The sequence below is a fragment of the Tympanuchus pallidicinctus genome, unplaced genomic scaffold (assembly GCF_026119805.1).
Source record: "Tympanuchus pallidicinctus isolate F22 unplaced genomic scaffold, pur_lepc_1.0 scaffold10, whole genome shotgun sequence".
Classification (NCBI taxonomy): domain Eukaryota; kingdom Metazoa; phylum Chordata; class Aves; order Galliformes; family Phasianidae; genus Tympanuchus; species Tympanuchus pallidicinctus.
In genome coordinates, this window is record NW_026294619.1 from 3758962 (window position 1) to 3771059 (window position 12098).

General features: G+C 44.4%; 1 protein-coding gene across 1 annotated transcript in view; it reads right to left on the reverse strand.

Annotated features, from left to right (window-relative positions):
• Positions 1-9943, reverse strand: part of GAP43 (growth associated protein 43) — a 52977-nt gene extending 43034 nt beyond the window's left edge. The window contains exon 1 of the mRNA XM_052704599.1: positions 9814-9943. Within this exon, the coding sequence (XP_052560559.1) occupies positions 9814-9843 (30 nt within the window). The 5' untranslated portion in view covers positions 9844-9943. The remainder of the gene's footprint in view (positions 1-9813) is intronic.
• Between the last annotated feature and the right edge of the window lie 2155 nt (positions 9944-12098).

Genomic DNA, 12098 nt, shown 5'->3' on the forward strand with positions numbered 1-12098 from the left:
CTGGTTCACATTGTCTGTATTTTAAATAAAACACTTCTTTTAGCCAGTCATCCAGGTTGAAATTAAAATATAAAGTACAATGTACTTGATGAGAACGATTAAGCACTAACAGACCACAGCTCAAGCTGTGGCAATCCGCTCAATACAGTCTTCTATTTCGACAGGAAATCAGCAAAAGTTACTCATTGAGTAGGATTATCTACATCAGTTATGCATCTCTGTTTTAATGTTTTCATTTGGACCATGCTCCTTTGCTTCACTTACGATAAAAGCTTGTGAGATAATGTCAAAATCCTTAAAAATGACAAGGTATGACAACCACTTCCCCTGTATCCACAAGGCTTGTTACAGAAGAAAGCTAAATTAGTTTGACATGATCTATTCTTGACAGATCTGTGCTGGTTCCTAATCATCTTCTTTATTAGATTATTTCCACCATTTTTTTTTCCAGGAATGAAGTTAGACTGAGTAGTCTGTAATTTCTTATCTCCTCCTTGTTCTTTTTCAGGTTTCAGACACTCCACCCAGTCCTCACGAGTTTTCAAAGCACTCAGAGCTTCACAGATTGCTTCCACCAGCTTCATAAACAACTCAGGATGGTTTGAATCAACCATATTACATCACTACATTCTGATCTGTTCTTACCCGTTCCTACACCTTGACCTTCTTCCTTTGGCTGCACATCATTTTAGCCATTTACTAGCAGTTGACCATGCCACTGAAGACATGCAAAATAAGCATTAAATACTTCAAGAAACATGATGTAAAGTTCTAACTGAAGCTCTTCCCACCCTCCATGAATATCGTAAACACCAAGGTAGAGAGTTATGATGACATTCTTACACTTCCTTCCTCTGGTCCAAACAATATTTGATTCTTCCATGAAACAAATGATCATTGTGTCCAAGAAACACTGGGATAAGTGGGTCCCTGCATAATGTCTAATATAGACTAATAGCACATTCTCCTTGGAGATGGGTTTTCAGATCTACTCTGGGAGTAATGGTATATTTATCGCATTTCTAGGTGATTACTTCAACCAAAGTGTCTCTGGATTACAGTAAGGTAGTAAATTTTCTTCCTCTTGGATGCACTCTGCAGAGGCTTGATCTGACAAACTTACCCATTTTGGCTGTGCAGGGAAAGCAACTGGAAGAATACTTGGCTTGTTGATCCCAACAGCGTAGCTGTTAAATAGGTATTGAGCTGATTAATGTTTATAAAACTAAGATTATTTAGGGATTCTAGTAAGAAATCTTTCAATGTTTAGGAAGCCCTACAGGTATATGTATAATTACGTCAGGACTTGAGTTACCTCCATAGTTGTAAAGGAAGGAAGATCTAAAGTTCTACAATGTCAGACAGAGCACCTCTAAGAAGGTAGTTGAACTTGGAACAGCATAAATCGCTGATTTCTGACTTTAGAACAATGGTAAATACTGTGATACATCTTGGACTCCTATTTCCAGCCACACCTTAATTACAAAGGAATGAAATTCTACAAGATAAGGCACTGTCTTATGGTATCTTTTCCTGTCTTGTAGAATCCCATAATTCAAAGGAAAAAAACAAGGATCATAAAACAGAAATAACTGAACTTTAAAGGAAGATTTGCTAATCCTATAAGCCCTTTGGGCTCATTTTTTACTAATTTGTCAATTCTTTTATCTTCCAAGAGTCATATAAACTGGCATCATTATGGAAGGTTTTTTTTGCTGTATGTCTAGTTTTACCCTATAAGAGGGTATTGATTCACATTAATTTTTGTAACTATGCTCTGTAAATGATCTAAATTCTATTTACTTCATGGAAGTTTTTGGTTAGCTTCAGTTCTGTTACTTTGAGGGGGTATCTTTCTTCCTTGCTCCATTCTTCCTCCCCTCCAGATTGAATCTCTTCTAGTCAGTATTTCTGACTGGGCTTTGGAAACATAGGAAAGGCCCTTTAGAAGATCCTGCACTTCAGGAGGGATTGCTTGCACCCCTTTCATGCTTTTTACTACATTTTTAAAGGTCCTGACTTTGTTAAACATCAATTTTCTGTTGTGGATGTCTGTCCTCAAAACTCTTCACAGGGCTTCCCCTGGGTCTTCCACTGGAAATGCAAAGAGCAGGAAGGGTTAAAAATACTGTACTTCATCCTTGATCAGGCAGAGTCTCCATTCTGACAGGTTCTGACTCAGCCTGTGCTGTCCAGCCCTTTGCAAGCTGCCAATCTGATTACTCCAATGAAACAAGTTAAGAAGGAAATAGTAACACCAAAATGTTTCTAGTTTTGAGGAACATAAAATGCAATTTCAGTGTAGCCCTCTAGTCTGCTGTGAAATGTCCCTGCTGAGCACAAACCCTTTGGTCAGCTTGTAAAAGCCCCTTTACATCAGTTCCCCATTGTTCCATTTCCCCAGAGTTCTGGTGCAACCTTCCAGCCACACCATGCCCTGCTCAAGCAGAGCAGATGATGCTATCCAGGCATTTTCTCAGCAGTGGATCTCACACTTACACGAAAATAAAAATGCCTGCAAGTTTTACTTCAGCAAATCAGCAAGTCACACTTGTTTCCTTAGTTCTACATTTCAAAACACAGATAACTTTAATGAAATTCTTGTTAAATCCACCACTGAATAACTTATTCCTAAATCTGTGGGTAAACAAAAGAGAAAAGCATGGTGCCATACTGTCCCAATATCCTCATCCTTGAGTACTTAACATTGCAGATTTATAAGGTTATTGGATACTATTGATAAAATAAATAGATTAGATTCTATTCGATATTGTGATGAACTGGATGCCAATTGATAGGTCTTAATTATAAGAGTAATCGAAACTAAATTATTCTAAACATCATCAATTATTAGAAGCTATCCCAAATGATGAAAACTAGAAGTTCCAGGGACCACAGCTTCACTCCTAGGAAATTACGAGAAGAGTGGAATAAGACTAGCTTCAGAACTGGGTCCAGATCCAAACACACTCCTCTGACTGATTAAATTTTAGGGGCATTCAAACCAAGCAAGTAAGATTCTTTCAGAGTCTGTTAGCTTTACTAATTACCAGCCTTCAGAGATACATGTCTCCTACACTGAAAATGTTTAAATATTATGAGATGTCCCAGTTTTCTATAAATATATACCATGATTATAGCTGGAATTAATTCAAGAAACTTCAGAAGTAAGATGAGTAATGAATGAGACTGACATTTATTGGTTATAATTTGAAAGAAGATAAGTACATCCTGGCTTCCTTTTCAAGGAATCAAAGCCAACCAGCCCTGGTGGGAAGAAGGCAATCTCTGGACACTCTTTTGACTAACAAGACAGCTACAACACACACTGACACCTAAGAGTGGCATCAGCAGCTGAGGGACAGGCCCAGAGGAAGCATGAACCGTCAGGAAAGCAGGAACTGATACTAGCATGTACTGTATGAACTGCTTCTATGGCAGCCATACTCCTCCCCAGCTGCTTGCTGGGGTTGGGCAGTTTTTCACCTATGTGACAGCAATGAAATAAATAGGTGAGAATGAACCACTCTGCTGTCTCTGCCTATAGGCATTCATTTTCTTCAACTGCAACACCTACCCAAGTGGAGGAGACCTGGGGATGCTACAAATGCCAACCGGAAGCACAAAGGAAGAACCTTTGTATTTTCTCCTAGCAGTTTCCCTGCTCATTCCAGAGTCAGGAGGGTGAAAAGAAAAGGCCTATGATGGTAGTAGAGAATGCTGCTGCCAGCAGGACTTCCCAAGAAGCATAGACTTATGGAAGGCTGGTAGGTACCCAGCTGGAGGAGAGAAGCAGCAGCAGGAGGACAGCACGGTTAAGGGAGCAGGAAGGAGGCAAGGAGAAGAACAGAAGAGACAAAACAAATAATAGGAGGAATCACCAGGATCAATGTAACTCCAAAAGTTACAAATTCCCATTTTTATATGGAAAACAAATCAGTATTTTCATCAGTATTTCCACCCCACATTAAATTCTGTAGGTTGTACAGGCTGGTGCACAGTGATAGTAGTAGAAGAGTAGCATACTGGTGAAAGGTAGGGGGAAGGTTAAGTAGTAACCCTCTCTCAAACTCTGGTTCATCGTGGTTAAAAATGAGTCTGGGGAGAAATTCAGTGCTTTGTTTATTAGCCACACAAGTGGCTAATAAACATCCCAGCATGGGCTGAGGACAGATACAGCAATGCTTTGCTTATTTACATCACCTTTCACCTGAAGGCATCTGAATCCCTTTTTTTTTTCCCCACATACTAATTGTTTAGATTCCATTTTAAAGCAGCATCTTGCAGAGAGGGCCATGATAGCCAGAAAAACTATGCCTTCATCAAGTCAGAAAGCAGGTTAATAGTGCTGTTAGAATCAGCTAATTCAGAAATCAGCTCTCCCCAAACACATTCCTGTATACTAACTACTGGCCTGTGTTGCTTGCAACCATGAAAAGCCATGGAGTTTTACACACACACGCTCAGCAGGTAATAGAGAGAGCCCTAAGGATATATAAACACCTTCTCCACATGAGGCTATCAGAAGTCTGAGGTTACATGATGCCTCCCAGCATGCTCAGGAAGATCTTGGAATTAAGAGATGAAATGACTGCAAATGGACTTCAAACTTTGAACTTCAGTACCTGCTTCCAGGATACCTGCTCTGCTATTTTGGTATTTCCACTGGCAAGGCCCATTCATCTTTCACTCAGCCTTTCTAGATGGCCAGTCTCATCTCAGCAGCCTAGTATTACCCTGGATGGAGCTACTGGGCTGTGGTTGTTGCCTTACAGTTGGAAATTGGTTCTTCATAGCTCAGATGCAGCCAGATGTGGACTGCTGCCTAATGCCTTCCTGAGATTTGCCAGCCTCATGGCAAATGGGTAATGAAATGCACAGTGACTTCCAAAGGGCATCAGCACAGAGGGCTGCCATCAAAAGGTTTCCCATCCTCAGGTGGCTTTAGCCTGGACCTGTGGTCAGAACTTTCATTCATTCTCAAACCCAAATAAAGCCCTCCCTTTGAGGAAGCCTGAAACAACGGAACAGCAAAGGACAAGAGGGGAGTTATATGAAGGAAAGGATACAAGGGCCAGCAACACATGGATTGAGCAAATGGCAGTCAGTGATGTATCACCAAGCAGTAATGCACCACTGGGAGCATGAGAGAACTCAAGTTATACAAACTTGGTGTAAAAGCAAGCATTTGCTTCATACTCTCTTACCCAAAAGCTAAGGTAGTCCTTGGGTTATGCCTGCTGGTAACACCTCAGCATGTATGTACTTGCTTTGTACAGACCAGGGTGAGCCCACATATGCCCCATTCTCTGCACATAGAGCCAACAAGTTGCTCAGGGGGGCACATGTCCCTGTGTGTGAGGCCAGTGAACCCAAGCAGGTATACACATCCTTGATTTACATCACACAAGTCTATCAGCCTGTTTTTATCCTGCTGTGGGCAAAGGGACAAGTTTACCTTCCCATTAGCATAAGAAGGCTTTGCAGTACGGCAGATGTCACAGTGGGGTGTTCTCCCTCCACAGTGTCTCTGGGAAATGGGGAGGGAGAAATGCAGTGTCTGTGTAGGGCAGCTCCTAGATCACAGAGTCCATGACAGCTGGCCTGAAGTGAGAGCAGACTTCAGGAGGAATCTCTGTGCACTTTCATCTTCATGTCAGTGAGAGCTATACAACAGCAGGAGAGCTTCCTGTCAGATCAAGCCTTAAGCAGGAGAAGACTCAAGCGTACCAGGCCATAGCCTGTAGGTACCAGTGGTACTGCCTGCTGCATGACGCCGGGGATTCCAACTCAGGAGCAAGTGGCAAAAAGAAGTTTCAATCAACAGACTGGCATCTCTCTTTTTGAGCATTACGGCTGTCCTTCTGTCCCTGGCAACTCTGCCTACATTTGCTGAAGAAGGGGCTTGTCTGCACCATTAAGAACCTTTACTTTACGCGATCGAGAAGAAATCAATGCCTTTAATTGTCAGCAATGGCAGCGGAGGAGGACAGGGAGATGGGAGGGGTGTTTCTCTGGAGACATGCTTCTCAGGAGAAATCCCAGTAGTATTGTCACAGGAAAAGAAATAGTAAGGACCTGAAGTAATTAAACTTCCAGGCAGCAATTGTTTACTGGAAGCAGGGCAGAAACGGCTCTGAGCCTCATAGAAAATCAGGGCAGTGGCTTGGCTCTCCTAGGGTGCAGATGCCCCTACCCTGAAGTCAGTGGCTGGAGGTGACATTTACACCATGCTGGTGAGTGGAGAGAGGAGAAATGCGGACAGCCCCTTTCCTTTACTTTTCCTTTTGCTTTCCCTTCCTCTTCCCCCTCCATCTCGGTGTTTATAGGCACAGCCATGCCTCGCAAGTTTGGAAGCATCCGCATCGTGCGGCATAATCAAGTTATTCTAAATGAGATCTGAGACATTTTAATATCCTGAGGCCATACACCCTTAACTCCGCGTGCATCTTCCTCTCTCTCTTTTTCTCCATTTCCTCCTTCCCGCTCACCTCTGCAGTTCCTGGAATGACAAGACACCTCACCGGCTGGCTGCAATTGCTAAAACACTCCCTAATGCTTTCTCCGATTGCATTAAGCGGCTTCTTCAGAGATACAGCCCTGTTTATTCATGCTGCTCGTGTGGAAGGGGAAAGAAATGCAGACTGCCTCTCCCCCTCCCTCCTTTGATTCGATGGGTGTGGCAGGTTTAAACCTTTGCAGCCGAGGCTCGCCAGCACTGGGCGCGGAGCGGAGGACGGAGCGGGAGGGAAGCCGTCGGATATGGCTGGTGATGAATGAGACTCATCTCACCCACAAGTGGGAAACCTGCTTGCGGGTTATTGTTTAATCACTCATGCAATCCAATACTGAGCACATACCCCCATCACGCCCATCTGTTCCAGTATGCGGTGCATACAACACTCGCATTTCTAGACACCTATCTGACTACCCAGCCCTGCAAATTACTGACCGCATCTCTTGCCAGAAGGAAAGGTTACATTCAGTTTTTCAGAAACTGCCTGACACAGCCCTTACGTTATGCCTCTTTTTAGCTGAATATGTTGCAGGCATGGATTCAGAGGTGCAATTGGCTGTGGGCAGAAATGACAACACCAAGCTATCTACATCTCTCATGGGTGTGCAGTCAGATACCTTGCTCCTCATGCTGGCATTGCACCCACAAGAAAGAATCATCTGCAAACTGCAAGTGTGTGAACACATTTGTCTTCGACGGGCGGGAGAACAGACGCATACAGACGCACCTAGACACAAATGTGAAGAGATTCCTTCCACGCCCAAGCCTGTAACTTCAATGGTTTGCTCTTTTGCTGCCAGAAAGGCGGGACATCGGGGGTTTCCCCTAAAAAAATAATATGAGGTGAGCTGTCCTTATTTTTTGCGATGGAAGCTCTGATCTGTCCTGATAACTCATTCCCTTTTTGTCCTTCCATGAAAGATCTGGGTGGGGGCATAGGAAGAGCCCAAGCTGAAAACTGCAATCTTTTTCTTCTCCAAATTAAATATGCCTCTAATGTACCACCAGCATCGCTGACCGCATTGCTATATTGCCAGTTCGGCAATTTCAGCGTATATTGAGGTATAGGAATGGGAGCTGGGCTCCAAGCCCAGAAACATCCATGGAATATGCACAGGCAGGCACATTCAGGATGTATGGTCGCATAACGATGAGAAAGCATGTGCAAACGAGAGCATGTGTGCTGGTGCATATATGTGTAGTAGGGTTGCGAGCGATCAGAGAGCGCGGATGTGTGCTGCACATGCACGCGCAAAGGGGTGTGTACCATGCGGTGGATTAATGTACAGGGCAGGGGGAGAGCACCGCGTGTGATCCAGATACCTGCATGCCACGCATTTCTTAATATGTTAGAATACGGAGTGATAGGAGCGGATGCACGCAGATGTAAAGAACAGCACGTTGCAGTTTGAATCAGGAGTGCAAATGCTCAGCCTGTGAAAGTGGAGGCAAAATTATTCCCCAATAGGTTTTTTTCTGACTCCAGAAGACTCCAATGCTACTTACTTTATCTTAAAATTTGCCGTGAACCTCTGCACTCTGCCTCTCTGTCTGCCTGCCTTTTCCTCCTCCGCTCTTTTCATCCCATAACTGCCAGCTGAACATGCTGTGCTGGCTGGCTGCAGTGTGATCCCCTCTCCCCCCAGCCATCACCCCCTCCCTCCAGATTTTAGCAAACGTATCATTAATTGCAGAGCATTTGAAACCTGCATGGGGAAAAACACAAGATGACGCAGGGTCCCTTTCCACCCTGCTTGCCTGCCCCTCCCCATTATTCTACAAAATCACTCCTTCATCTGATAACACGTTTCTCCATTCAGAAACACACCTTTCCCTGCATTTTTTTAAGCACTGCACTGTTCTATAGTATGGGAGCTTCTTGCATCAATGTGCTAAGCTATGGCTCGTGAGTGCTGCAGTGCTATATTGTAAGGGATATATCAATGTATGCACATATAAAGTAACCACTGTGGTTCCACACCCAAGACTGAGTTGAGCTTTGCTCTCAGAACAAGGATCCAAGCTCTTTGTCATTACCTCTGAACCTATAATTAGGGGAAGTTCCCCAAATGCCTTATAAAGATATCTGGGGGCATCTCCTGCCTCCAAGTTTTACCTGAATAAATCCAACATCCTCCCAAGAAAGTCTAAGCAGCTCCATGAAAATGGGCTCTTTTAATAAGGAGCAGGTTTGGACTTTCATACAAAATAAAAACAGGGAAGGTGGGAATGAATTATATAGCTTTTTTTTTTTTTTTTTCATTCAAATATATCATTTTAGATACAAAAATTTCATCGCTGACAATCAAGCCGCCGCCCGAATTTCCTTATCAACCCGATTTCCTGACAGGAAAAGCCAGGAGGAACCAGTGAAAAGAATGAACTGGTTTCCAACAGGTTCACACCGTGAGCCTCTCTTATCCCACCCGAGTTCGGAGCTGGCAGAGGCGTGGTCCTCTGTCTCCTCACCAGCTGGTGCACAGTTGTCTAACTGGTTGTACTACGAAGGGTACCGCAAAGAGGCTGCATCTCCCCTCTCCTGGCCAATGCTTTTGTTATTAATTAATTACACTTTTCATTATACCATAGGTTGGAAGAAGGGGAGAGAAAAAAGAAAAAAGCAAAATAAAATAAAATAAAAAAAAAAATCTTCAAGTTAATTCCTGCTCGGATTGTTGTAAGACAAAAAAAAAAAAGGAATGCACCTGTTCTCCGAGCCACCTCACAGCACATGCCCGTAAAGCATCTCCCATTCATCAGAGCCAGGAGCAATAGAAAGCACTCTGACCAGGGATCAAGGCTCACCAGGCATCCTTTCTTTTCTTGGCATATGATGAAGAATCGCTTCCTTTATCTCCAAGGTAGAGCCAGATCTCATCACGCTTCCTGCCAGCCTCCCCCCCCCCCCCACCCCCCACCCTACATCCACACCCTCAGAACCACCGAGAGAAAATCCCAGGCAATGCATCTGATCACAATTAAAGCAAAAAATAATGCTAATAGTAATGGGGAGATGCTGGTAGCTCCCCAAATGTGGACACAGGCCACCCCCCTCCCCACATCAGCAGCCCAGGAAAACCAAAGCAGTCACGCTGAAGGGTGTGAAAAGAGCCTTCAGTCGCAAGATGCTAAAGAATTGCAAAAGAGACATCTGCTGAAAGCAGCTGAAATGTCCTCCCCCTTGCCCCAGCCCCTACCCAAGCCCCTCACACATGCGGGCAGACACACACCCCACGGGCAACCAAGAGCCTGGGAGATTTCTTAGCAGAAAGAAATATAAAAATCTGCAGTTCTACCTGTTTTGTTCTTCTCATACAGCACAGCATGATCGTATTGTCCCCTTCCTTCCTTCTTCTTCCTTCCTTCTCCTCTCTGCTTTTCCTCTTCTCTCTCTTATCTCTCCCCCCCACCCTCTCCGCTCCCTCCCTCCCTCCCTCCCTCTCTCTCCTCTCTCGCACACGCACACACGCACACACGCACACACACCAGGGCAGCGAGCAGTGACTAGAAGGTCCACAGCCACCGCTCGTCGCACATGCACCCGCCGCCTCTCCCTACACCCTGCCCAGAATTGTTCCCCGGCGCTCCCCGACTCGTCCCCTCCCCGGCCCACCCCACGCCCAGCCCCGCAGCCCCCCCAGGTCCCTTGGCCAGCCTCATGAATAATTAACATCTCCAATCTGGACCCAATTACCCAACGCCTTTCAGAGGCTACTGGGAAGAGGGGACGCGGCGGGAGCCCCCAGCCCCGCTCCCACCCGAGCCCCCGGCCACGGTCGGGAGTGGGATTTATACATGGAGGAGCACGGGGTGGGCACGGAGGGGAGACGAGGGAGCGGGGTTCTTGCCGCCGCACGCTGTGTGCTTCATGCACAGGTGACGTACCGTAGGTGGGAGCTGTCAGCTAAACGGGAGTTGGAAAATATGTTAAAATGGCTGTTGGAAGCCCCCCCTCCCCCTCCCTGCACACCCGCAAACATATATGCACACGCTGCCATCTCCGTGCGTGCAGGCACAAACCCCCATGGCAATGTCTTCCTGTCCCTACAACGGGACAACTTTCCCTCTTGTCCCCTGAGTCCATCCTATAGACTTTGCGTAGGCACAGAAAATGATACCCCTGCAACAGATTTATTATTTTTTTAAATTTAAATAGCACTACAGAAGTCATCTGTCTCCCTTCTCTATAGTTCTATATTAATTTCCCTGCCTAAGTGATTTCTGCATCTATTGATCTCAGCCAGCAAATTTCTGTAAACTGATTTCTGTAAAACCATGGTAAGGGAGATGTGCATGTTCACACACAACCATCCCTGTGCATGTATAGGGGCAAAAATGTATGGGTCTGCATGCACGGCAGATCATGGCAATGAGTGAGTTGGAGTGAACATTAATGCACACACACACCTCCAAGCACACGTCTTGAAAGTTTTAGCATGGTGTTTTCTTGGAATATATACGAGCAGGGTAGCTATATCTGTCATTCTGAAAAAATATTCCAGACAATGTTTAAAGCAAAGCATGAGAATGTTGAGCATGTGAAAAATATAAAAAGACTGCTGGATTTTTTATTTCATCTACCAAAATTCAAATTTAGCTTATTTAATTTACTGTGTCTAGGAGGCACAGTCAAATGCTGTTCTCTTTCATAGTACTAATGTCACTACATCAACTTCTCAGTTACACCATGGAGTTACTCCTAATTTACTGTAATGTGAAACTGCTCACAAAAAAGAGTCTTAGGTTATTAGTAAGTGTAAATATAGCTAAATAGATTCTGAATACAAATATTCACACATATACAAATAAATACAGATATAGATACAGTTTCTGAAATACCCCTCAGCGCAGACTCCTGCATAATCATATTCAGTTGCTATGACATCATTGCAATTCCCAGCACCCCATTTTTTTTTTTTAAGGAAAGTAAACAGCATTTCAAAGAGAATCTATCTAGCTACATCTGTGTGTAGTTTAAGGGAAGTGCCTTTTAGAGTTAAGCAGGTATAAATATTACTTCTGGATTTATCGTCTAGAAAAGGGAAACCATTGCACGGTAATGAGATGCAGAGAAGATACTAAACTGGGAAGAGTTGTGAGCACCAGCTGACAGCGAAGTAAACCAAAGGATTAAATAACAAAAATTAGATTCATCTTCAGAAGATGTGTGCGGAGGGAAAGAAGGCAAACCATGCAATCGTAAAAGAAGTGAGAAGTGGATCTGCAGAAAACAATTGGCATCAGATCAGAGGAAGGGATGTCGGTGGCATAAACCATTGATGGCAACTCCATGTCAAGGCAATGAGAAGCAAGGCTATAGCATTTTGGAATATGCCTATGGGGCTTACGAGTCTCTGCCCCAGCTTCAGATGTTGCCGGGGCTCATCTTCTCAACAAAACTAGTGTGCCGTGAGCTCAGATCTGCTTGCTACCCCGCACAACGTGTGCCCTTGGGATACAGAACTCGCCCTGTTCAAGCACGCACTTTCTGTCTGCGAATATAACCCTGGACTCACTTTGGAGATAATGAAGAGGAATGGGAACTTCTAGGATGTGATTCAGATCATCCTATAGCAGAAGC